This window comes from Drosophila yakuba, chromosome 3R, assembly GCF_016746365.2.
Source record: "Drosophila yakuba strain Tai18E2 chromosome 3R, Prin_Dyak_Tai18E2_2.1, whole genome shotgun sequence".
NCBI lineage: Eukaryota > Metazoa > Arthropoda > Insecta > Diptera > Drosophilidae > Drosophila > Drosophila yakuba.
In genome coordinates this window covers 24179751-24207539 of record NC_052530.2, presented here as the reverse complement: position 1 = coordinate 24207539, position 27789 = coordinate 24179751, and the positions used below count along the sequence as shown (strand labels likewise).

At 42.8% G+C, this 27789-nt stretch overlaps 4 protein-coding genes across 4 annotated transcripts; 3 read left to right on the top strand and 1 right to left on the bottom strand.

The window, feature by feature from the left end:
• Positions 1 to 5529: 5529 nt before the first annotated feature.
• LOC6538186 (DBF4-type zinc finger-containing protein 2 homolog) lies at positions 5530 to 6872 on the top strand. Its single transcript, XM_002098678.2, has one exon. It carries the CDS (start codon positions 5675 to 5677, stop codon positions 6677 to 6679), a length of 1005 nt encoding a protein of 334 aa, XP_002098714.1. The 5' UTR covers positions 5530 to 5674; the 3' UTR covers positions 6680 to 6872.
• A 131-nt stretch (positions 6873 to 7003) lies between these two features.
• Positions 7004 to 8077, top strand: LOC6538185 (keratin-associated protein 16-1). The gene has a single exon (XM_002098677.4). It carries the CDS (start codon positions 7137 to 7139, stop codon positions 7923 to 7925), a length of 789 nt encoding a protein of 262 aa, XP_002098713.1. The 5' UTR covers positions 7004 to 7136; the 3' UTR covers positions 7926 to 8077.
• Positions 8078 to 8222: 145 nt separating this feature from the next.
• On the top strand, positions 8223 to 8711 carry LOC6538184 (cytochrome b-c1 complex subunit 7). The gene has a single exon (XM_002098676.4). It carries the CDS (start codon positions 8303 to 8305, stop codon positions 8636 to 8638), a length of 336 nt encoding a protein of 111 aa, XP_002098712.1. The 5' UTR covers positions 8223 to 8302; the 3' UTR covers positions 8639 to 8711.
• An 8483-nt stretch (positions 8712 to 17194) lies between these two features.
• LOC6538183 lies at positions 17195 to 18797 on the bottom strand. Its single transcript, XM_002098675.3, has one exon. It carries the CDS (start codon positions 18701 to 18703, stop codon positions 17795 to 17797), a length of 909 nt encoding a protein of 302 aa, XP_002098711.2. The 5' UTR covers positions 18704 to 18797; the 3' UTR covers positions 17195 to 17794.
• Positions 18798 to 27789: the final 8992 nt, after the last annotated feature.

The following is a 27789-nucleotide window of genomic DNA, read 5'->3' as shown; positions in this document are numbered from 1 at the left end:
GCTATATGCAGCAAAAATAACAACAAGTGGTTGACCATGAGAACTGCCCTCAGATGTATAGATACACTTTAAAGTAATTTGAGTTATGTTTCTAAATAGGAGGGATTTTCTTCGAGTGTGCGATGCGTGTGCATGTCAATAGTTTTGCGCGTTCGCTGATGCTTCTCGCTGCCTTTTTCTTTTTGATGAATTGACAGGCAATGCTATTTGTCAGCAGTCAATGTGTTTGTTACATTTTATTGCCAGCTGGTTGCTGCTGATGTTGCTGATGTTGTTGCTACTGTTGCTGCTGCTGATGTTGCTGCTACTGTTGCTGCTGCTGCTGCTGTTGCTGCTATTGCTGTTGCTGCTGCATTGTTAATGTCAGGCGTTGGGGCATACGCTAAACATGGGGAGCAAGTTATTTGTCTGCATTTTATATGCAATTTCTCTATGCATCTCGCCGTTCGACAGACGGCCTGACAGGACAAAAGGACGATAAGGATGAAAAGGACGACCAGGAGTGCTGGCAGCGGCAGCAGCAAATTGTGTTGTATTGTACTCGCATGCATCCGACAGTCGACAGCTGAGAGGCGATGGCTATAGCTACAGCAATAGCTTATTCGATTTGCATGGTCGCTGTTTGAAATAGATTACGCATCCGGCGTGCCAATTGCCCCTTGAACTTTTGAGCAGCAGGTCACTGCTCAAAGGGTACATCACCGCCTTTCATTGATTGAATGCAAATCAAAGCTTTATTAATATTTCTCAATTTCTGTAGCCGTGGCAAGTCTGTTGCCCCATGCAACGATTTTAATAAAATTCATTGCGAGCCAGAACATCAGGGTGGATTGGGTGGAATTCAATTAGGTAAGACCCCTGCAGAATCCGTTTCCTTGATAGAAGCCTATCTTAATTTCGTCCAAAGAATTTTCACCCCTTTCGCCGGACACTGATTTCTATTCATCTCAAAGCTTCACGATTTGCATGGAAGTTTACATCATTTGACACGACTCAACTAACGCCAGTCCTTTGTGCCGCCAATTCCCTTTTCACGTAAAAAGTTTCCAATTCTTTATATAAAACTGCGCAGAAGAAAATAATTTTCGTGTATAGGAACTCCTGAAAAGGCGCCATTAACAGGTTAAAGGTCACTGGGCGTAGTCAAGTCAACATGCACACCTAATGCATCTGCTGACGTCAGTATGACCGCCCTCGAAAAAAGCAGAGAAATCAGCGACTGTCTGGTTTCGCATATGGTTTCCGGTTAAAATGCTTCTTTTTTTGACATTACTGTTGCGTTTTATAAATAAGTGCATGTCAACATAAATTAAAATACTCCCAGTTGATTAATAATGCACAAGGAAAATGTCACAAAGAAATATGATTGTACTACGGCTCCCTCAGTGAATTCCCTCTACTCGTTCAGCAGTTCACTCAGAAAGGACCTGAACCAATCAGCATCAAGGCAAATGTAAGTCCCTAAGGAAGGCAAAGCAGAAGCTTTAATACTCTACTTATTAGCAAAAACATTGTGTAACTTATATAAGAAAATAATTTATAATCTGTATATAGCACATTCTTAGAATAAATGTAGTTAAGAATGATGTTTATATTACAAGCAAAGTACTGATTGCATACTGTTAATATATTATAATAATATATATTTAATAATATAATTTTACCCTTAAAGTTACATCCACATCACATTATACAGCCAAGTTCCAACTAATATCCTGGTATAACTCCATTTTGTAAGTGTATGGAAATATTTTATGGCGGCACAAAAATAAAGTCATTAAAATTGTAAATATGTATACAAGTGGAAGCCAAAGAGGAGTTCGCGGGGAGAGGCGGAAAGGAAAAGGGGCAGCCATCCTGTGTGCGTGCAAGAAATGGAAATGCGGTTAATTTCCGTAAAGTATGCAATAATTTCTGGCACTGAGCATAAGCAAGTGCACCCAGTGCAGTGTGTGTGTGTGTGTACGTATGCATATGTATGCGTGCGAGTGCAGCAACACAAAAGGCAAAGAGTAAAATAACTGCCACGCCCACCAACCCGCCCACTGCAAGTAAATCTCTTTGAAGACGGAACTAACGAACAAACGGACATTCATCAATATAAATCAACCGGCGGCCACAGAGCAGGCCCACTTGCAAGGATTTCCAGGGTATGGTCCGTCTGCCTCGAGATAATAGTGTCCTGAAAAATCACATTAAAAAAAAGGTTTTTGGAATATAAAAGTTATAACCGATTTTAAGCAATATTCTCTTAATATAATAAACATTTTTTTATAAAATTGTAGTGCTATAACATTTTGGACGATATCGAAAGTATCGAAAGTATGCAAAAGGATGCGGCCTCAACCAATGGAATAAATAAAAACATTTTTTTTGTGCAAAATAGGCTGCGAACTGGTTGGCAAGCGGGGTCATCGAAGGAATTGAAGGGTGAATGGTGGAGGGGGGCAAGGGGGTAAGGCGGCTGTAAAAATGTTGGGCAAAGAAATATTTTCACAATTTTATTTATTTTTACTTATTCGGCAAATGGCAAGCGCACGGCTTCGGCCAGTCCATGGATTTGGGTGCTCGGTCCTTGGTCCTGAATGTCCTTGCAGCTGCTGCTGCTGCTGTTGCCACAGTAGCATTTTCGTTTCATTATGTTCCGCGTGCCTAAAGGATTGCCATATATATTTGAATTTTATTTTTATTTTCCTTTTTTTTGCCACTGACTGAATCGTTTGCATGTTGCAAGGGAACGACGCTGCAAATGCCTTCCACTTCCCCCTTTGCTTGCACATTGGCATGCTTTACAATACACAGAATCGTTGAGGCCACGCATTTTGACTTCGGTATTTGCGGCTTTTTATGTAATTCATGGTCATTCCCCATATGCATGTGCCGGCAAATTTACTGCCTGGCTAAAAAAAAAAAGTCGACAACTTATGTACATATATGCACGGATTTGGGCAGAGACAAGCCTTCCCGAAAATTACGTAATTTATGAGATTTTTCATGCAGTGGCAACTGAGATGAAAAACTATTTAACCTGCAGCTATACATTTTAATATACTTTAACTATGTTTTTGTATGTCTCCCCAAAACTAGCTATTCATATCAAAGTACTATTATTACACATTTAAAAGCCATAAATTTGACACGAATTTTGAGAGCGTAAAATGAGTTATTATATCAAAGTGCCTTTATTTCGAACATTATTAAATCTATACCACCGAAAAAGGCTACTCCTTCTTTCTCAGTGTGTTTGAATGGCATGGCATTTTATTTGTCATTTCCGGTTTGTGCCGGAAGTTAAAATTATTGAAATCAAACGGAAATGCATCGAAGCAAATGCGTAAAAAACGGGAGCCAAAAAATTTGATTAACCCATTTTAAGTTATGGAAAATATTTGAATTGTTGCACAAACCTTATCAAAAGTGTCATGTTGTGCCATTTATAATTTAATTTTACAACTCCAATGATATGATTATATATTTTAGGATTTTGAAATAATAAATATCTAAAATAAATTAATATCATTCACATCTGTGCTTCAGCAGGTTAAGTCCCGACACCGATTGAACAACGATCCATCTGTCTTGTATATATACGCATACATATATTTTGTGCGTAGCCCATAAATAAATATATAAATTTAAATAAATGCGGCCGCAATACTCGCACTCGCCCTGTTTGTTTGTCAATAAATCAGAATACTTATCAACGTCAAAAGGCCACAAAGAATGCGAGCAAACAAGAAGAACTAGTTGTGGGAGTGTTTCAGGAGGTGCAGCGCTTTATTAGGCGCGATTAAAGTTATTTATGAATGTGAATGGAACAAACTAAACACAAACATAGTAAATGTGGCACATAATATTATTTAAAATATAAAATTTTATTGAGCTAGAAAGCTATAAACCTTTTTAAGCAATTATTCGCAGTGCATGCCTAAAATCTTCGACAACTGAAAGCTGAAACCTGCGGCTCTATCTAGGCTCCAGCAGGCATTGTGGGCGCCAATTTATGGGCAATCTGTGCTTATTTTCCCATTTCCCAGCCCAACATTGTTTCGGGCCTAGTCCCGAACTAAGTCCGCTAATTGCGCCGCCTTAGCCGGGCCATCTCGACAGGGATCCGGGGTAGCCGCCGTCCATAATTATGCGAAATGTGCGCCATTTCTTCGGACTGTTGCCTGTTATTGTTTGCATTATTAGCTGACAATTTCGGTGGCACTGTGATGCCAAGTGGCGGGTCTGTGATTAGGCCGGCTCGTTGGGCTGTGGAAATTGTGGGATTAGCAGGCGCTTTGTCTGTGGCTTGAATCTTGGTCCATCACTTTGGGACCATGGGATCATGTCGCTCGATAAGCGCTCCAGGGCTACTCGAGTCCAAGAAGTTGATGTTTTTCTTGCATAATTACGACCATAAGCCAACGGCTTGTTATTACAGGCCAAAGAAGTTGCCGTATTTCTTGGAAACGCCCGAGTCCAAATCGATTGAATCAATGTTGCTCTTAAAATTTGTTAAATTTAGACATTTATTGTATCTGAACTTCTTGGAAGAAATTTGATTTAATTTCTTAATGTATATAACCGGAATTATTAGACAGCAATTAATGCAGAAAATCAAAAACAATATAAAATATGAATTATACACTTGAAATTCCTAGAAAATAAATTTTGTAGTATTAAACGAAGTTATCTCTAATGAAGAAAATATTACAACGTCTTTTATTGCTTGTTTGAATAGCAGAATGTTTCTTATTCCGAGCACATATTGTATCGTTTGCCCCTCGCTCTTTGCATTGAAAATAGAGCAAATATTTTAGAATTCACCTGAATCGCATGCAAAAGCCTTTGTCAACATCAATGCTCGCTGTGGCCACGGTCTTTGTTGTAGTTTTTTGTGAATGTGCAATTGTTCAGTGTCGTCATGGCTGTGGCATGCACAAAGCGCCGATTGCACCGCCCACCCATGCCCCACCCACCAACTAAAGCTTTCAGGATATCCCATCCAACTACCATCTACCATTTACCATACCGACCAAACGCTTTTTCGGCGCTGACATGTCCAGGCAATGTGCAAAAACAAACCCATATATGTATATTCAATAGGCCGTTCGCTGCCAGAGTGTTTTCCAACGTTTTTCTGTAATTCGTTGTAGGTTTTTTCCAAGTTGGCTTTCGGTCGGGCCAATAAAAAAGGGCCGCCTGCCTACATAAAGGCGCTAGCATATTAAAGGCTTAAACCCACTCAACGGCAGATGCCATATTGTTGAAATATATGCAGATACGTCGCGCATACGTCATGGGGAGATGGAATCCGGTTTGCAAAATGCATTCCATTCGAGAATCGTTCTGCGATTTTTCGTTGCGGGCGGTTAAGCATTCGAATCCAGCAGATTTAAGTGGTGTAAGCATATATTTCAATTCAAAGCTCAAAGGGATTTTCACAGTATCTGCACAAACCAAAAAAAAAAACACTACACTATAGTGTGATCATAGAGCTCGGTTTTCCAAATATCGATCAAAGTGTGCCAGGATTCTTTCGCAATGCTGTCGTCGTGCTGTTAGATCTCATTCAGTTTCTACTTTCGCTCCGAATAACTTCCAAATTGAACAGTAAAAATTTGTAAAAAATAAAAAGTATACTATTTTTCTATAAATTTTATTTTGGAAAACTTGAGTCGAAAACATGTGTTCTCCGTGCGGCCCTTGCAGTCCCTGTGATCCTTGCTGCGGTCCCTTCGAATGCTCACCCAAGTGCTACAATGCCGCGCAACTGGAAGCCTTGCCACAATGTGCTCCCCGTATCCCGCCACCCTTTCCCAAATGCATCACCGTGCAGCAACCACCACGCATGATCTGCAAGAAACGAGTGGTATTCACGGAAAAGATAGTGCCAGAGCCAATGGTGGTGAACCGATGCCGGCAGATCACCATACCGAAGGTCGTGGATGCCACGCGGGTAATCAAGGTGCCCAAACTGATTTGGGTGTCGCAGATGGTGCGAGAACCCAGAGTAATATACTACCCCTCGATGATTCCCGATCCCTATGTGGTGTGCTATCCCAAGCGCGTCTGCGAGCCGCGTGAGGTGTGCCAGTCGATTCTGTGCCAGCCGAAGCCCCAAACCATCGACATTCCTCCTCCGAGGGAGTACTGCTGCTACCCGAATGGACCCATCAACTACAAGCCCAGTGCAGCCTGCCCACCCTGCCCCATTGGACCATGTGCTCCTGGCGGAGCCTGCTGCCCACTGCCCTGCTTTTCCACAAACCAGTATCCCGTTGCCGAGGGCAGGTGCGGACCCTGTGGGCCATGCGGTCCAGGATGTGGACCCTGCGGTCCGCGATGTGGTCCCTGCGGACCCGGCCCGTGCGGACCCTGTGGGCCGAGATGCGGTCCGGGTGGACCGTGCGCCGTGCCCAATTGCGGGCCCTGCGGCCTCACGATGCCGTCGGGTCCGTTTGTCCCGTCTGCATGTGGACCCTGCGCTCCCTGCGGGCCATGCGGACCGCTCGGCAACAGTCCTTGTGGTCCTTGCGGACCCTGCGGACCCTGTTCGCCCCCGTGTCCGTACGAGTCACCCGAGTGCGGCCCGTGCTACCCGTGCGCCCCAACTCCCTGGAACACTCATTGCGGTCCAGTTGGTCCTTGCGGTCCTCAGGTGCCCTGTGGACCCGGCGGCCCCTGTTAACATCATCGTTGTGCTGCCTGGAATGTTGTCGGAAAACGGTGCCCAGTGGACCCAATTGTCTATCACCGAACCAGATTACCATAGTGTTTTCGCCGTCCTGCTACCGATCACTACCAAAAAGTCTATAGTTCTCTATACTTTGTCTACGCATGGACGACCCATTGGCTGTAAATAAAAATTGGATTTATGCGAATGTCACGTTTTTCCATTTCGTTTGACAGGAAATGCAATGATTACTTTCAGCTTCTACATATTTGCTTTATCTATGCTAAATAGTAGGCCTTGCTTTTGCTTGTCATTCTACTTGTGGCCGTTGGTTAGGCTTAGCTTCCATTTCGAAACCGGTTTCGCTTCGATACACTTCTAAATTTTCCTGATCAAATTTTATAAGTTAAAAAAATCCACAAAATTTTGTACTCTTTTACTCTTTTTGGTTAATTCAAGTCGAAAGTTGAACATGTGCTCTCCGTGCGGTCCCTGCAGTCCCTGCGATCCTTGCTGCGGTCCTTTCGAATGCTCACCCAAGTGCTACAATGCCGCGCAACTGGAAGCCTTGCCACAATGTGCTCCCCGTATCCCGCCACCCTTTCCCAAATGCATCACCGTGCAGCAACCACCACGCATGATCTGCAAGAAACGAGTGGTATTCACGGAGAAGATTGTGCCGGAGCCAATGGTGGTGAATCGATGCCGGCAGATCACCATACCGAAGGTCGTCGATGCCACGCGGGTAATCAAGGTGCCCAAACTGATTTGGGTGTCGCAGATGGTGCGAGAGCCGAGGGTCATCTACTATCCATCGATGATTCCCGATCCCTATGTGGTGTGTTATCCTAAGCGCGTCTGCGAACCACGCGAAGTGTGCCAGTCGATTCTGTGCCAGCCGAAGCCCCAAACCATCGACATTCCTCCTCCGAGGGAGTACTGCTGCTACCCGAATGGACCCATCAACTACAAGCCCAGTGCAGCCTGCCCACCCTGCCCCATTGGACCATGTGCTCCTGGCGGAGCCTGCTGCCCACTGCCCTGCTTTTCCACAAACCAATACCCAGTGGCTGAGGGCAGGTGCGGACCATGTGGACCCTGTGGACCCGGATGCGGACCTTGCGGACCCTGCGGACCTTGGGGACCAGGATGCGGTCCTTGCGGACCCTGTGGACCCTACGGACCAGGCAGTGGTCCCTGCGGACCGTGTGGACCCTGTGGACCTGGCTCCTGCGGTTTCGGCCCTTGTGGACCTTGCTGATCTGGAAATAAGCTGGAAAAATGTACTTGACGTCTGCCAAAAACATTTTGTGACAATTCCATGTTATGGAAGTCCACATCCGCACTCAATTATATGCCAGTCCAAATCGACTTTGCAAGTTTCGTAAATTAAAGAAGTGCATTGATACAACATTTAAACTATTTTTTCTTGGGTCATTTTTTGACAATCCTGTGCTTGATTGCATTAATACCCAATGTATTTGCGGTCGAGATTATTGCTTTGGAAAACCTACTGGGATTTTAATTCTGCTTTCTCATTCGACACTCCTACTTGTTAGTTCACCAGGGTGACCCTGAGTCACCTGTCAGATTGAGGACTTACTAGTTGTCATATCCAAATTTCTTTGCTCATAAATCATGTCGAAATATGTGGCTAAAGTGGGCCCAGCGGTTTTCTCCAAGCTGGGGAAATGGGCCTACAACATGTCTGGATTCAACCAATACGGCCTGTATCGCGATGACTGTCTCTACGAGAATGAGGATGTGGCAGAGGCAGTGCGTCGTCTGCCCCGAAAACTGTACGATGAGCGAAACTACCGCATTCTACGGGCACTGCACCTTTCGATGACCAAGACGATCCTGCCCAAGGAGCAGTGGACCAAGTACGAGGAGGACATCAAGTACCTGGAGCCCTATCTCAGCGAGGTGCAGAAGGAGCGCGAGGAGCGTGAGCAGTGGAACAAAACCCATTGATCTGCGAAGTTTTAACGTTAAAATGAATTTCCATAACCAGAAATAAAAGGGAATTTTAATAATCCAACTTTAATTATCTGGTTTGTCATTACAAATTGCTTAAATATCATAACATCTAATATCACTTTATCGCCAGCTTATTTAAAGCGCGCCTCTGAAAATCGTTAGCCGATTTAAAATCCTCTGCGATCCGCAGCAATGTCAACGCAAATAATTTTCGCATTAAGTGCATTCGCATAAATACAATATATGAAATTCATTAACAACGAGTACAATACAAATTAGTGCTGCTGGGTGGGGCTTCAGTCTCCCATCGAACATGTGTATATGCCGCCCCCCGATTTAAAATGAGCGAGGGGGAGGGGTGATGGGCGTGGCACCGTCAGCGGCAAACAAAATGCGTGTGCATGGCCCGCACATCCTGTCAATCCTCGTATACTTATGCGCATCCTGTTTAAAATGCAGCAAACAGCAACAATGCAGTTGTAGTTGCGATTGCCGTTGCCGTTGCCGTTGCAGATGCAGATACTTTCGCAGCCGCATATATCTGCATCTCTGCCGCTGTCTGATTGTTCTGGCGCTGCCGTTCGACCGGAAGAAATTATTGTTATTCGAATTGATCTGCCATAGTTTCGATTTCGATGTTGGCCGCTGCGATAGGCAGCGCTCCTGCCACAGGAGCGATATCGCTGCGTCTGCGGCCAGTAACTGCCACAGTTCTGATAACGTCAACGCAGGAGAATGCAGCAAACGTAATGGGTACCCTGTAATGTGCAGCACTAAAGGTATATGGGTTTTTAAAAGAACCTTAAGAGTTAATTTTCAAATAATAATTGAAATAGTTGCTAAACATATCTCTACCCTTGCCATGTTTGTTCAGAATTGGTTACTTATAACTCCCATTTATGTACTGAGTATTTCTTCGTCTAATTTTCATGGAGCAGCCCTGTTCCGGGGTTTTTTTTTTTAAGCCGCCATCGTTGGCGTTATTTATTTGCGCTCACATATGCATAAATAACGGGCGGTGGACGTCACCACCCACCCACCCGACCACCCAGCCAACACAGGAACGCCCAACTGGCGCTTGTACAATAAATTGCAAAAATATTATTTTATCAACAATAATTAATTAAATGCACTTAATTGCGTGCCGCAGTTGCTGTTGCTGTTGCAGTTGCTGTGTTGTTGCTCGGCTTTCATTTTTATTTATTTTTGTTGCCTCATTTTTGTGCACATTTTCTGCTGTCCCCCGTTCGACCTTGTTTTTATGCAGCTGCTACTGATGTGGCATGGTGGGTGGTGGGTGGTGAGTGTTGGGTGGTGGCTGCGACATGGTCATCTGCATGCATATGCTTGAGCAGCGTTGTAAGTAGCCATGTAAGTGGACAAGTGGCCGGCCAACCGTCCAACCATTCACTGCCTTTCTCCCCGTTTGGCCGAAACTCTTTCTGCGATTTATGCGTATTTTTAAGTGGCATTAAGTGCGCGTTAACATCTTATGAAGCTGGCAGTGGCAACAATAATTTATTGCAGCAGCAGCAGAAACAGCAACATCTGGATGGCCATTAAACGCCCCGAAACAAATGCTAATTGACGAGTGCCAGAAAGTGTGCTTTAAAAAAAAAGAGGCGGTAAGTCGCTGCGAAAAGCTTAATGAGTTGTGCGGCTAATTGGGGAAATGCAATTGCAACGGCAACAGTGGAACAGAGAAGCCGCAGCAGAACTTGCCGATGCAGCTGCAACCTGCAACATCTCGAGCTGTTACATTTGCATTGTTATTGCGGCAAGTTGGTGGGCTTGCTGCTTTTCTGGCTTTCTCTTGTTAATGAAGTTTGTCGGCCGACATGCGGCTGGAAGAAATATTATGCATACGCCATGTTGGCCAAAAGTTTTACAAATCCCGCTCTGTCCCTTTTCTTTCCCTGCCTTCCCATTGCCACTGCCGGCCATGGACACTGCACGTTCCTTGGACACATTTAGTCTCAGTATGTGTATGGTAATTTACAATCCCCTGCGCTTGCAATGTACACATGCCTGCACGTGTATGGGTAAATTGTTAAATTTATACACAAAAGCAACGCTGCGCTGCAACTGCCAAAGTAATTTGCGATAAGTGCGTCAGATTCTTTGGGGAATTTTCGACCAGCACGACCGCAGAAGCAGCATCACCATCACCACCGCTGAATATAACAAAAACAACAACAATAACAATAGGAACTACAACTACAACTACGACAGTAATAATGCAACCACAACAACAAGTGAAGTAAAAAGTGAATATTTATTTGGTTTTGCGAGGGGTCGCCAGCGAAACAGCAATGCGCTGCGATCGTGCACTAAGATTAAAGCCTTCTCGCTTTGGGGAAAATTAAGTTTAGCTGCCCTCTGATTATGGAACATCTTTCGGGGCAAACGGAGTTTACTGCTCTGCAATTACCTTTTTGGAAGGGGAAACGGAAAGATTGTTTATTTGATTACGAGTATACAGTGGGTTTTACAAGCGGATTTAAATTAAATAAGCATATATCCAGTTGCATTGAACATTATCATCATCATTAAACTTCACTTTAGACATTTTAGAAAAGCAGCCAATGAACCGTGAAATTAAAATGGCTTGTAACTTTCCATAGAAATCATAATTGAATGAATTAAATTTAGGTGCATTGTTTATTATCCTTTTTAAATGATTACAGCCATTATAATGCTTACAGTTCGCCAACATATCGTGTTTATTTATGGGACGGCCCAAAGGACATGGGCAATCAGGAAAGTCCTGGCCAAGTGAAGATGGAAGGCAGCTCAAAATCCAGCGTGCATTTCATTTGCGGCTTGTCCTCTTTGCCACAACTCCGCTTGAGTGTGTGTGTGTGTGTGTTGGCCAGAGTATCCGTGAGCAGCTCCCTCGGTAAATAAGTCACTGGTGTATGCGTATGTACTTAAATATATGGGTGTGTGTAAAAAAAGGCAATTTGTATTTCAGCGTGTGCTTTTTTTCAGCGCTGCCCCGCAATGCTGTAATAATAAATTGCATAAAAGTATGCAATGAAAATAAAAATGCCAGTGCGTAATTAATGAGTCAAGGTGGTGTCATATGGTGCTTACCCACACACACAGGCACACCGCCACACACACCACACCACACACACTCACAATGGCGCGAGATGGAGACATGCGACTTTGCTGCGCATTGCGTGTTAAGTCGCGTATTTCATGGCGTTTATTTATTATGCACAAAGTGCCATCAGGAATGGAGCACGAGGATAACTTCCCGCCCATTCGGGGGCCCAACAAAATTATTGACTCAATTTGTAAGCTTGCACAAGGAATCACACACACAGATAGCACACACATACAGTTGGAGTCAAAAAGGTAGTTACACGAATGCCCTTAGAAAAAAACAAATATAAGACTCTATTGGAGAACGAAACAGATCCTCAAAATCAAGGATAAATATGTTAGTGCATGCATAAAAGTATGAAAGAAATAACTCTATATATATTTTTGCATACTTTCATAGAAGTAATTTCCAAGCTATTATGATTTCGCTGGCATCCCAGAATAAAAGTGCCATTGCTATTTATTCTACCCCCACTGTACTCACACTCGCACACTCCAGAGACGTACGTGTGTAAGCTCCGCAGGCGCGTTAATTGCTTATGGGGCTCACATTATTCAGCTGTCATTCGGCAAATGGCAAGCAGAACCCCGCCCATTCTCGCCTATTCTCCTGGTCGAGAAGAAGAAATGGCCAAAGTTGCGGCTTTGGCAAACAATTAGGCAGCTAATTTGCAGCGGCTAAAAGGGCTGGGCGCGACCTAATCCTGCCTCTCTGGCCAGAAAGGAAGGACACGGGAGACAGGACGCTTCAGGGACGCTGTCAGTCAGTCAGGCGGTTTGACTGCAAGCAACAGAGGATGGGTGGTGGAGCGGAGGAGCGGAGGAGACACGGAATTTGGTATGAAATTTGGGCCAGCAGCTAAATCACTGCCAAATCCTTTTGACAAATACGCACACAAGGACGCCCAGACACAACTAAGCTGGGAGATGCTGACTGCTGCCTGCTGAGCTGAAAGGAAACGGAAACACGCTAATATGGCAAGTTATTCAAAAGGCATTCCAGATCGAGATAAATGCACTTGCCGCTCCCCGAAGCTGAGATTATGTGGCACAGTAAAAAATGGGCATCCACATGATAACATTGCAGTGATTGACTTTTAGATCATCAAAGTCATAATGTCATAATTTCATAATGCCTAAGAAAAGGTTTTAATATGTGGTAGATGCTTACTATCAAACGTTCCCGTAACTAGTTACATTCTCAGACCATAGACTCTGTAAAGTCTACACTTTTTCGCTCAGTGTGCAACTGCTACGAGAAGAGCTGGCAGCGCAGCGTTGTCAACTGAGTGCTCGACTGTCAACACACCGAAAACTAAAAAGGTGACAAGGACAAAGCGCACCCTGGGCTGCTGTGGTTAACTGCTAGGATGCGTGGATGCCAGGATACTGGGATGGCTGGATGGTAGGATGGTAGGATACTAAAATGCCAGCACATGGCAGCTGTCATGCGTGCAATGGAATGGCTCCGATTTCTGGAGCCTTGGATCCGCGGCTTACGGCTAAGTGGCAAAAGTTGCAGCGCTGCATGCACAGGGAAAAATGCTATGCCCTTTAAATAAAACATTACTGCGCTTGCATGTATATGTCAGATTATTGTGTTTATCATGTTTTTCATGCGTCAAAGAATATACTACAAGGTAAGTAGCTGATAATCGATTGACTGAGGAAATTATCCAATTTTTCCGAGTGACCTGGGCAAGCGCATCAATCAGCCAACGGCATCCGCATCAGAGGAAGCCGTCTCCTGTCAGCCGTAATTTACGCGCATTCACGCTCACTCCGCTCGCAAATGGCAAACAAAAGACGCGGAAGGGTGACAGGCTCCGCAAATCGTTTTGATTTTGCACACACGTGACTGATTCACCGGCTGCCGGTGAAGGAATCCCCATAAAAGGCGGATGACGCCATAAGACAGGCCCTCCAAGATGCGCTGAAGTTGCGCGAATGTAGTAAATGAAGCCCGTCGACGACGTTTGAATGCGAATAATGAAAACTTGAATTTGGAAATTATTTGAGTCATTGATGGTGGGGAAAACAAAGAAGGAAACCAGCTTGAAATATAGCCTTAGTTAAAGTTCTAAATGTTCGATTGTTATGCAGCATGAAAAGTTAATCCAAAGGGTCATGGAAATCTTATAACCAAACCTAATATAAACGATTTCGCAGCATTACTTAATTATTTGAACAATCGTTTTACCTCGGCTGCAAACATTGTAATGGCCAAAATACAAATCTCGTTTGGCCTGCCATTTGTAATGATAACAATTTAATTCAATAGAAAATAGTTTTGTGAGCTTACGGATACCCATGGAACATGACGTGCTTGGATAGCAAAATCAATTCCCCAGCAAACACACACAAGCACACAGAAGTAAATGTGAGGTATGCGGGTGCCAAACAGGTGATCATTAGATTTGGCAAGTCGCAAACGATTCGCAACGTATTTACAACATTGAATCGACATTATTACGGAATGGCTGGCTGAATTGAATTGAATTATTATAACAGTTTCTGTTGTCAACGCTGCCAAAACGTGTGTATCTGTTTGTGTATTTGTATCTGTCTCTCTGTGTGTGTGTGTGTGTGTCGCGTCAATAATGTGCCTTTGTGTGTTTGTATCTGTATCTGTGGCTGGCAAGTACGTGACAGACGCGGTTTGGCGCGATTAAATTACGTTTATGATTATATTTTGTTACAAACACAATGCCATCGCGCACATATACAACCACACAAACACACACACACACTCATCATAAACAATCGACACGCATACATACTCAATCAAGAGGGCCATGTCACATTGTATTGAAGTGAAAATGGTTAACAATTGCGGCGGCAGCAACAACAAGGCCCCATTGAATCACGCTTGTGATCGATTTTGGATTTTGGATTTTCCTATTAAACACTCACTGCGCCCAACTAAACAAAAGCCTTAATTGAATTTTAATTTAATCAAGAGGTGGTTCCACTGCGAGCTAAAGTCAATCAAAATAATCGAACGTATTTGATTAAACGGCATATTAGTTTTTTGAAGCTTTCAACTCAATCAATACAACAACCATTTTAGTGTAATTTTCAATAGTTTTGTAATTCAAATGTAATGTTTAATCTGCGTTCTTCATTTCCGCTGAAGCACTGTGCACTGTTAATTTTTCACTTCACCCTTCGACATCGACGAGATTAACCGCACTTTATGCAAATGGGATGCTCAAACACTTCTGGCAATCTCAACACTTTCGTGCTCCAAGGATCCACTTGAACTGCACCTCGAAGTCATCCTCTTGATGCCATTGCCTCATCCACTCCTCTTACGGCCTCCTGACATTAAATATCATTCCGTCTGACGCTTATTGCTTATTGCAAACGGGCGAAAGGCAACAAAGGATATCGCAGTGGTGCTTACACATAATATGAAATTAATAACAATCATACGCCACGTTGCCCGCCTGCCAGTTAGCCTCTCCAGCATCCCGGCTGAGTTTGCCATTTGCCACTGACAGGCGCATTTGGGTTCATAAGTTCTGCTCGCGAAGATTTCTAAAACTGTCAGAAATTGCAGTAAAATTACGCAGGACATCGGAGGCTCGGGGAAATGGAAAATGGGAAATGGGAAATGGGAGGCGGTGGAGCGCAGCTGCCAGAACGCTTATTAAAATATAAATATGCTAAAACAAGAAGCGCGTGCGGACGCCAAATGGACGAAGGGCTTTTGCCCAGCGAAAGGCAAAACAAAACAGCACAACGCAACACGGAGAGAGCACCGGGCAAAGTTAAAAAACTAAAGTTTTATACTATAAAATAATTTCAACTACTTGAAATAAGCACGAGAGCGCAGGGGGAAATCTCGAGAATTGGAGAGGGGGGTACGGGAAAAAAAAGAAACAAAAAGCGAAAACAAAAAATTTACTACACAACACAACTAAAGTGGAAATTTCATGCGCGCTGTGGAAACTTTAGCACTTTCGCCCACCGCCTGGAAAACTGCATCTCCATCCCCCGGGAAACTCTGACAGCCAACAACAACAACAACAGTAACTACAGAAACAGCAACAACTACTAACCATGCCAGTCAGCCAAGGCAGAAAGCAAAGTTGTTTCTTCGCAAACAATGCGCAGTTATTCTTTTGGCGAATTTCGGACCAAGGTTATTCCGATATGTATTATGCAGGCGCTGCCCGAGCTAAGGAATCTGCGTTACTGAAAATATTTAAAAACAAATAGTAGAAGCAGCAACAACAACAGCAGCAGCAGCAGCGGCAATCCATGGACTGGGAAAATACATTTTTGATTGACTGCTGGGCGGCACCGTTGGCTCCGTTGGCCATTATTCGATTTTCATTAGTGGATGCACACAAAGAGTACCAACTTCGGAGCGAGCGAATGCATTTGAAGCGCAATTAGGCAAACATTCTGGGCGGTATGTTTTGAGGAGAGGCACTGCAACCACTCCAACAATCAATCAATTAGCCAATTAGTCGGCAAACTCATCACGCTCATCTATTCCCATGCAAAACTAACTAATTTGCGCACACAGCTAATCAAATTTAATTAAGACATCCAGTAAACATCGTGGCGAGCCGAGCAGCAAAGGCTTTACGCATACGCCTCCTTTTACCTGGAAAACAATTGCGGTGATGTAACTAGCAGCTGCTCCTGAAACTAATAGCCTTGAATGTAAGAATAATCGAAATGAAATGTGTAAATTGGAATGCCATTTGGATTTTTTCTAGGCTGATTGTAATTAAGAAATGTATTAGACATGACAACCTGGCGAATACTTAAAACTACCCTAAAACTATGCAACAATGTATTAAGATGTAATTGCTTTAGATAAAATAAGTAATCATCAGCTTAAAAGTACGCAAAGGCAACAATCTCATAATGGCTTCTTATAACCTGGCGTAAGCAGAATGTTTTATCTGCCTGAAAGTATGCAACAAAAAATACGTTTTACGTGCCTCGCGATAACATGGCGTATACATAATGTTTGGTAGTGCTCAGAATTATACGCGAACATTTCATGTGCTCCCATTTATACGATTGTGACCGCAACTGTTCTCCAACAAACTACGGGGCTTGAAGCCCATTGTCTGTTTGATTTACCGGTGAAATATAGTAGTTGTACACGAAAGCAGGCCAAACTAAACTCGTTTCAAGTCCAAACATTTTCGGTTATCAATGCAAATGCGTGGCGTTGTTGCTCAGCGCCAAAAAGTGGGGCCACACCGCAAAAAGGCTTACCTGCAGACAATGCGTGCCACGCCCCCACGGCACTCATCGCCTGTATATATGGCTCCATTCTACATGGCCAACGGCTGTGCTTTTGCTAGGAACTTTTCAGCTTGGTGTTACCTGCCACCACCTGCAGTTGCGTGTGGGTGAATAAATGGTCGATGGATGGGGCCCGGCATTCTACCAAATCGGTCGGACCTCGGGCAATTTTAGAGTTCTTTTATTGCCAACTTGTTAGCTGTTTATTTGGCGCATTATTGACTCAACCGCTACCCGAAAACCCCAAGCAATTCCAGCACTAGTAGGCCTAGTGCTCCCGGATCCGGATACAGCGCCGTGCGTTTAGATAATCAACTAAACACTTCATTATTCCGTCCGGGGGGTGGTGCAAATTGCTTCCACTACTCCGCCCACTATTTTTACGTAGGGGTAAATGTGTGAAAATCCTCTAGTTTATTTCGCGCATTTCCCATGCACGCGTTTTTCGCTGCTTTCCTGCCTTTTTTTTAATTGAATGATAAAACATCGCTGCACGGCCCATTTCGATTCGCAGTGAGAGGCATTAATTTAGATTAGCGAACGAAAAGTGCGAGTTGAATGTTCTCAACGGGCTTTCTGTGTGTAAATAGCTGTTGAAGGTCCATTGAATTAGATTGCATGCATTAGATACTGGCACAACACCATGAAGGTTCGGGGTGAATGGTTTCCTAATTGGTAAGGAATTCATTTTGAGATCAGATTGAAATAATGGTACATATGGTAAGAGCCAATGCGTCTTTTTATATTATTTTACTAGCTGTCACTTCAATTACCAAATATAGTTCCAACTGGGTATATGATAATCTTTCTCTCGCCATTTATGGGCAGCGTTTCATAGTGATAACCTCGATGCACACAAGCACTATATTTTTTCAGCTCGAATGCCCGTTTAATCGGCTCCATATCGACCGTAAAACAGTTGACCTTAAATGTATCGAGTAGGTTCATCATGCCAATCACATCATAAACACTCGCAACCCGCTCATTCCATATACTAACCGATGCGATTGGCAGGGGATATTCCTTTCTATATATCTGAGTGGCTTCAAGGGGCGTACGAAAAATGTGCATGGTTATAATGCCCGTGGGTCCTTCGCCAAGAAATTTTTGCGGTATGTCCCGCACCAGCATGGGCGTGGCATCGGGCAGCACACGATCTGGAGGTCCTATTATAGTTTTCGGTTTAAGTTCGTCTACTTTTAGCAGAGTGCGCTTGTAGCACGGATGATTGGCCACCCTGGCATCCAATGGTTTCATCAGGATTTGAACTCGCTTTTCCATTTCTTCGACTAGAGATTCTTGGACCAAAATTACGCCCACCGCATCCAAGGCAAAGGGATCCTGTAGAGATTCAACAAGATGATGCAGGGCACAATTGAGATCGCCATCCTCGAAAATAACCATCATGCAGGGTGCATTCCACGCGTACTTAACTTCCACTTCTTTGGCCTCCTCGGATTGCTCCTCCTTTTCGAATTCAGAATCCATTTCCGATTCGTCTGCATTATCTTCCTCCTCAGCCTCATTCGATTTTTCATCGGAGTTCATAGCTTCCGTTGGTGTTTTGATTGCATCGTCAATAATATCGGGCAGTGTTATCCTATCGGCTATTACACTTGGCAGGACATGCACCATTTGGCGAGTTATTACCGGATTGATCATTGTGTCAGCCATTATTTAAGTTGTTATATTGATAATTTCGAGGATTGCAGGTATAAACTTTAATTCGGTTGTGAAATATAAACAAAAGAACACTTGAGCGATTCCTGATACACTGACGCACCATTAAAATAATATATTATTGTTAAGTCCACAATTGAAAATGAAATTAATTTATGAAGGAACATAAATTCAAAAAGGAAAAATAAAATTTATTAAAGGGGCGTACCAGAACAATAAACATAAAAATTCAGTTCAAGAGGTGCCATTGAATTTGGCTGCTTGTGCCAGTGCTTGCATTCAAGAAAATAATCTGTGAGCCGTAAATTAACAGCATATTTCACAAGATTTGGCCTGAGTCTCTGGATTTTGCGGAATATGAATTGGCCATTTTTCCACAATAACTGGCCTCTGGCAGTGAATAAGTCCAAAGCCAAGCTGTCTTGTTTGACATGCCTGAGGCAAATAAATATTAATGAAATGCATTTCATCAGCGATACCAAATTACAAAATGTGACTGCACTCGGAGTAGACCTAAGGCCAAGTTAATTCTTGACAGGACTTCACCAAATCTTAAATGCAATTACGCTCTAGCATTTGTCGGATCTGCTTTTTGGTTTTGGGCTGCAGAAGCAGTTAAGCTCAAGTTGATCCATTGTCAACTAATTGACAAATGAATGACTTGATTTGCTTGACAGCATTTGATTCGATGCTGTTGCCAAATTCGCAGCCAGCTCCTGAAACTGAAACTGAGCATGAGAACGAAAACGAGAATGAGTCTGGGCCGCCAGGACATGAGCATTTTACACTCATTAAGTTTAATTACATATTTTGCAGGGCAGGCTTGGGCATTCGAGGCTGAAGTGCCTGCAGTTGGATGAAGATTATCTCAGTTGAATGGAGCTCCTTTGTGTCTGACTAAATTCAAAACCTAATAAACCGTCTACACTTTGGCAGTGCGGCATGACCACTTCGTTGGGCATTACAAATATGTGGCATAGAAAAAATAGTATTAAAATACAGTAGAACTATGTTTTAACATAAAACAAATTATATTTTTAATCAAACAAAAAATGTAATCAACTTAATTCAATAACATGGGTTTTTCATAAGAAAAAAACGGAAAAAATATCAGATTTTTTACAACATTTTTGTTTGGATTTTTTGATAAAAATAATCCGTATTTTTTCGATAGCAGCAAAAATAGTTGTCCAAATGTGGAATGCCATACCTCGTTGAATTCGTAACAAAATTCCCTATCGATCCATGTACATACATTAAAATGCTAATTTTTGGCCATTTTTCGAAAATTTTGATGATGGTACCCCTTATCAAAAATGCGAAAATTTGTCAAATTTTTTTTTTTCGAAAATCAAAAAAGTTGGGTTAGACATAGTTAGATATGTTAATTAGCAGCGAACTTAAATGCTAGCATAGGTTATAGCCATATTTCTTTATTAACAGCATTAAATATTCCACCAACTTTTTCTCAATGCTCTTCCGTTCGCTGAATTCATTGATATCCATAAATTATTGTCGACATTTGTGTAATCATGTTTGACGGCACTAATTAGGTTACAATGATCAATTATCGGCTTTAATATTAGTGAAGCTCCCATCAAGTTAACCCCTTATATGTTCTGCTCGTTAGGCGCTTTAAAACCAGCACGCGTTACAAATCATTAAGGGGGTTATTTTGTTTAACATTTGTCAGACTGCAAGGATTCCACAGAGAGTTCCTTTCAGTTCCCCCATATCAGTACACATTTTTTTTGGTTCGATGTCAAACAGTGGGATCGTAAAAACGATGCTCGTTAGAGGCAAAGTTTTATGCCTTTTATTACACGACCCAAGGAGGCATGTAGCGACCTCAATGTCGCCTTTTCAGGACGGATTCAGAGTTGTCAAGTTGCCAATATTTCCATTATTCCATTTTCCTATTCATTTCAGAAAATGATGCAAATTTTGCAACTGTGTAACCACAAATTGTTTTACTCACAAGTAAGCATAGTTATAAGAGGATACTTGTTGAGCTTCATAGCTGGTATGTATTTCCTAGTTTAAAGTCACACAATTTTCAATATTTTGCAGTTTTTATATTTTCGACAACCCTGAAGAGGACGTGCAGAGTCTCCCGACGCACGTAAAACCAAATCAGACGAATGGACAAAACGTATTTGGGGTGTAGCGAGGCAGCTAGATTTTTATCCAGACCGAGCTGCATGATTGCATTTTATGTTTGTCTTAATTTTTTATGTCTACTCTGCGAGTGCGAGGCCATAAATAAAGCAACAATCAATTTTCATACGCACTCTTGTGCGACATCGCAAGGCAACTGGAGTCGTAAAAACGTTGAGGAAAGGAAACCGAACTCCGAATTGTAATCGTATATTTTAACATAATATTATTGCACACCCAGATGCGAACAAAACTGGCATTTGCAGCCCCGACTCACTTAAACATCATTAAATATGAAAATTCATCTGCAATTTATCAATTATTTATTTATGGCAATGCTCCTTTCGCATTTTACGCATGTGTTAATGAATAATTTTCTCGTTTTTCCCCCCTTGCTTGGGTCCTCCTCTTACCCTTCCCCTCCGCCACACCCCACACCCCACACCCCACACCCCCCGTCACCATTAACCATTGTGCGTGACTGAATGTAAGTATATGTCCTGTCCGATTCTGTTCAATCCATTCGGATTCGCTTTTGCATTTTTATTGCACTTTCCCGGTACGCAAATTGAAAGATGGCAATGCGACTAATCGATACCTCGCATATTAACCATATTAAGATCCAATGTAGAAATTGAACGGTTTTTTATGCCCTTTACAGTAATTCCCAATTACTAAATTTACAAAAATATTTATGCATATGTAAGCTCGTTGTTAAACAATTAAACGTAAGTTTATAGAATAAATGAATGGCTTTCTAAACTCGAAACGGCTATCTGCTACCTGATACCTGCTACTTATCCACCAGCAGAGGGAATACATCTAAGTGCTTAACAAGTACCCTGTAACGAAACAGAATAATACATGCATGCACCATTCAGATGAAAGGAAGAGTTTGAGAGTCCTTTGCCCATTTCTCAAATGTCGCACATTAATGCGCATGAAATTCTCGTTGTTGTGCGTTATTTTTATTGCACAAAAGAGCAGCAAATTGCATGCGGGTTGTTGGGAATGTGTGAAGACAGCAGCTGCCAGCGAGTACAGTGAAACAAAGCCAAACCGAACCGAACCGTGTCGGCCTTTCTCCAACTCTTTAGGTTTAACTGTGATCCGTGGCGGGGTCGTCAATGCGGCATTTTTCAATCAAAATGCACACAATTTGCAATTTAAATGTTGATTTCGTTAATGCGGCGAATAACTCAATGGAATGAACACATATGGGCTGCTTGGGGCTTTGGCACTGGAACTGAAACTGGCAATGGCACTGGCTTTGTTATCGAACTGAAATGAATAGTTTATGCGGCGTCCGCACTTGTGGGTTGAGTTTTGAATGGGTTGAGTTTCGAATGATTTTGAATGGTTTGGTTTGGTGCGGATAAGTGCCGCGAAATTCGCTGCCTGGATGCGTTTTATAGCGAAGATGAATTGTAAATTGCATAGCAAATGAAATCAATTTTAATGGACATTGCTTATGTATTCGACAAATGCTTATTAAGCATTCATTATAAGCGAACCGCACTTTTATGTGTGCTCACGCATCGGAGCCATAAATTGTGAGAAAAGTATGGCCAGTTAAGCGGCTTATCAATGTTTGCAGATGCGTTGGCAATGGTAATTGAGTGCTCTTAAATCCGCTTCAAATCCATGTCGACTTATAATAAATTGCATGAGTTGCCAATTTTTCTCGTTTTAAAACAAATGATCTCTTTTCAGAGACATTACAAATGAAATGAACCTTTCTTAAGATATTCATCTTTGTAGATGCTGTAGTAAGTAGTAGAGTAGTAGCTACTTCTGGCACCCATAGCGACCTTCTGCAATTGAGTGCTCCACCCTTCCGCAATTATTAGTCAGCCAGATCCTCCGCTGCTCCATCAGCCATCACAGACCATTTGACAACTTGCTCAACACTTTCCGTCGCAACTACGCAACTTGACGCGTGGGCAACTGAGTGGGTGAGTGAATGGATGGATAGATGGGTTGAGTGGGTGACGGGCTGAGTGAGTGGTGCCCTGAGTGGTGCAGTTGGCCCGGCCATGGCCATGTCTTCGTCGCCAGCCATCAGCCAGTCAGGCAGCAAATGAGCAAAGGGAAAATTACATTTGGGACGCCGGCGTGTCGCCTCCATTGGCATGCAACCCCAATGCCCCAACTTTTTTTCTTTCGCTTTTCCGCTGCCGCCCACTGCCAGCCATCGAGTGCAAATTAAACCGAGCAGCGCACGAGGTTAATTTCACATGCATTTCACTGGCAATCAGTGCGTGCTCCACTCAACGGGTAATGCTACACGCAGAGAAAACGCAGCCTACTTGGTGCTTAAATTGGATTCTTACCATCGAAGCGAAAAGAAATTCATCTACATCTTACAAAATGGTAAGCAAGCAGAACCAACTAAAAAGTAATGATTACCAACAGAACATACGTATTATAATACTAAGAAACTTTGAAACCTACCAGAGAAGAAGTTATTCAATTTACTACCAAGGGGTAGCAGCCCATTTCTCTGAGTGTACTCCTGGTGTTAGTGGTGCCAGCCCCGGGTGGCGATAGTGGTGCTGCTGGTGGCACTTAGCCCAGGCTACTTACACTGCGCTTTGACTGCCTGATGACTGGGCGAGGAAGTAGTGGGAATGACTAGGTAATACGGGGGGTTCTCCTCTAATCCGAAACTCATTTTCCACCCCACGAAACGAATGGGGATGGGAACTCCATTGGAGGGACAGGAACCGGGGACATGGCCCAAAGTGCAGTCCGCCCGGAGTTTCTTCTTGGCCCGTGGTTGAGATAATTGCGTGTAACAGGTGTGAAAGACGGAATTTACAATGGAGATAGTGCTCGGAAGAGCTTAAGAGGTTTCCAGCAGCTACACAAATTAACTTCAAGTCGTCGCATTTCGTTGGAAGCATACACAGCAAATAAAACAGGGTCAAATTTTAGACTACATGCAATTTATCAAACTTTTTTTAGAGCTTTTAAAGAGAGCTCGTCTTTGTAATAGGAAACAGCATTTCCAATCAAATCAATACCTATTCCATTTAGCTAGGGAGAGAACCATTATTTTTCAGTGAATTGAAAAGGCAGCTATCTCCATCAGCTGAAGTAAGAAGCACCGCAAGTTTTCGAGGACAATCTTAATGGAAATTATTATTCAAGCACATTACGCGGCAAATGCTATCTGAACTCGCCCAGGATTCGTTCATCTACATACAGTATATACAATTCATTTGCAGCAGCAGCACCTCGAGGACCTCAAATTCCGTTTGTGTCATGAGTTTTGCCTTTTAATTAACACCGTCCATGGAGCAACAATGTTCCGGCACCAAGTCGCAACTCAAAAAGTTTCGTAGCTTATGCGTTTTTAGTGTCCTTTTGCCAGCACCGACTGTCCTGGCACTACGTTCTCATTAGGCGTTAGGTGAAACGAAGAAAAATTGCCGTAGACTCTCCCTTTTGGCCCCCTTTTTCATTTCGTATCTTGTGGATACACGCAGTGCGCATGGTCCAATTAAATTATTGCCAGTGCTGTCGGCTAATAGAATAAGAAATCTTCTTTCTGCCAGCGCCACGCAAAAAGCATATGTTAATTTGCTACCCAGAGTGCGAGTGCGAGTGGGGGAGTATGGTGGTTGGGAGGTTGGGGGTTTGATAAGGTCCTGGGGCTCATTAGGATGTCCTTGCCACAACACTTGAAAGGGAATTTTTAATCCCGGCGTGCCAGTAATCTCCGTAGAAAACGGGCACGGCACTGAGACAAAGTTTGCCATTAGGTAAATGTGCATTGCCGCTCCAACAAATCGCAACAACTGTTAATGTTAATTATATTATATTCTGCCCCAGTCCTTAACGCACATACACGCACACAGCTAAAGCAGCCTTGGACTGGCTAAAAGTTTCGAGCCCATTTAAGGCCGAAGGTTCCAGTCAAAACAAATAAAGGGGTCCCAGCACTCAGGCAGCTGACCCGCAGAAAAATTTCAAGGAAATTTTAGGGGGAATCCAACGTCATTATGTTTGACACACATGCAAACCTAATAAGTAATACATCCAATATAAGAGCTTTTTAGGTTTCACAGGAAACCGGGTCACTACTTTACTACTTCCAAGGAAGTTATTATTATTAGTTATTCGACTAAGTGGCTCGATTATTTTAATACATCAAAAAAGTTCTCTCCATTTTTCCACTGCAAAGATAAGCCCGAGGCATTTTCGGTAAATCACAAGTTAGAACTCCTATCTCGACGGTGCCTTCAACCTGCATCATTACGGATATGTAGTTTCGGCTTGGTTACACGCACAGAAAGGCGTGGCGCATTTGCATGCAACGCCGTGATGCAAATGAAACATAATGAAATTGTAAAAGTTAGTTTCAGCGAAAGATAAAATTTGCATTTCTCACAAAAGCCGCGATTCGGGACACGCGGAATTCGCGGGGCGCTCGACAAAACTTTGACATTTTTATGTGGTTTGCATTGCATTTGGTGCGATTTGCTTAGAAATTGTCTTTAGCTGGCGCGTACTTGACATTTAAACGTGTGACAAACATTTCGGGGGGACAAGTTTATCGAGCCGAAGGATAAAGGATAAAGGCTAAAGGATACAGGCAGGCCACAGTGCAGAGGTTGCAAACTTTTGTATTTGTAAATGCAAATACGCAGCGACAGTTTGGGATGCACTGGAGCATGTGGTGGACGGAAGCGAAGCGTGAGAGCTCCCGGAATATTTAGCGGCGACATCCACGGGAAATGAAGAACGTGTTCGGAATGAGTTGATCAAACAGTGTAGAAGCTAACTAAGTTTCTAACTCGCAAGTTAGTTGTCTGCCGTTTTTAGGAATAAACTATAAATGCAGCTTAGCTGTAACTTCATTCTTGAAGTTAAACAACCATACTATTAACACAAATATTATTAATTGAAAATGTAGTTCTCTATGAATGGACCATAATTAACTTTTCGACTTTTTCGAAAAGTCTTACAAATGATTGGGTAATTCATTTAAATTGCAATTTCAACGGGAGAGCTTAATAAAACTCGCAATAAATCCAAAGAGCCACCTTTCGTTTGTTCAATTTACATATCAGATAGACGTTTATTGACTTTCCACGCCATTTGGCAAGTTAATTTGGTTTCCCGAATGCTGTAAACTATATTCAAAATTAATAAGAGACCAGGAAAGCGTTGATGAGAATATTTGCATGCGAAGAAAAATGCGTATAATTTGTTAATTGCAATTTAAATATAACAAAATTTAACGCTCAACGGCCAGAGGATATGGCGAAATATGATTGAATTCGGACACGCATGCAAATTCCATACTTTTTAGCCGTGAATCCTGAATCATGAATCTCTCGCTTAATATCCGTTTCGATTTCGACCAGGCACTGCACTTTATTCACTATTATGGTGCATAAATAAAATCACAGCAAGAGGCCAAAAATGTCGGATGTCGACACAGACTGACCTCTGGGAAAATAAAAAAAAAAAAGTAGGAAAAAGGCAGCGAGCTACCGAAATACCAAAATACAGTGCGAAAAATTGTGCTCATAATTTTTAGCAGTTGGACAATTTATTGTCGCATGCAATTAGGCGAACTCGTAAATTGTGCGAGACTGTCGCAACGCACAGGAAAATAAATAAAATTAAAGAACAGCTAACGGAAAAAGCGAAGCACAAGAAATTTATTTAAAGGAAACTATAATTCATAATTTGCTGCCCCGCAGCCATGGCTTTCTGCTCCTGTTTCTCCAGTTGGCTATTTATGAGCAATTGCCCGAACGTGGCAAAGATTCACGAAAGGATTCTTAAGATCCTGCAGCAATAAACACAGTCCAATACATAAATAAGTGCGCATATCAAGAGGCAAAATGTGTAAATATGCTTATTGTAAGCCCGAGCATGTTTGAAAATCTTAAAGTATCCAACTTTAGATGCGTTGCATTCCCGCCATGAATGCCACACTCTTGGATTCAATTGTGGGGCTGGGGCTAAGCTGGGGCTAGTTTACCTCTTCTCGAGACGAGAATCGTGCATTAGTGAAACAATTCTGTGGCATAAAGAAAACCCACCTGCCCCCACTCACACATGCATGTGTGAGCTGCTCGTATCAAAGCACCCGGAGCAAACAACAAAACGGCCATTAGGTTGCACAATAAAAATGTTTAAAATACTATATCGTGGAGCATTCCGTTTGTGTGGAGCAACAATCCATGTTAAGGTATAGAAAAGTTGAAGACGAATGAAAAATGTTCTGCCACTTAATTGATTGCCACAGAAATTCAGAAGAATTAAAGTTGCACAAAAAGTTGTATAGGTAAATAAATAAAATTATTCAAAAACACAGATAAATCAATTTTTTTAACGAGCTTCAAAGCAAGTTATATTCATATGGTATTGCCTATAATATAAAATTCTGATAATAACTACTCTACATGCTCGAGTTCCTGAGTTGACTTTAGAGTATCCATCTGGCCAAGATGACCCAAGTTCCACCTTTTGTTGCCGGCAACCATTCGTGGCATTTTGTTGTGCATAAATAGCCAGACTGTTTGCACTTTTAGACGCCCGGTACGTGTCTTGTGGCATGCCTCGTCGGCTTAAAGCCCGCCTCAAGCAGCCGAGTCAGGTCAAGCGGCTTTAATGCGGCCACGCTGCGTATACTCAATACGCGACCAGGGGCCAAATCAGGACATCTATTTTGCATGGCCGTCAATATAGACGCGCCAGCGTTGAAAGCCTGCCAGCGCAGCTACACATTTATGACAGGCGGCTCTTTTTTTGCCATTAACCAAATGCGACGCTGATGAGCAGGGCACAAAAGGGGAAAAAAACGCAGAAACACTGCACTTGGAGGCAGCGCACTTAGCGGGAATACACTGTGAGAAGACAGTGCTGAATTAGGCTCAGTTCAATTTCACTCTTCTTATAAA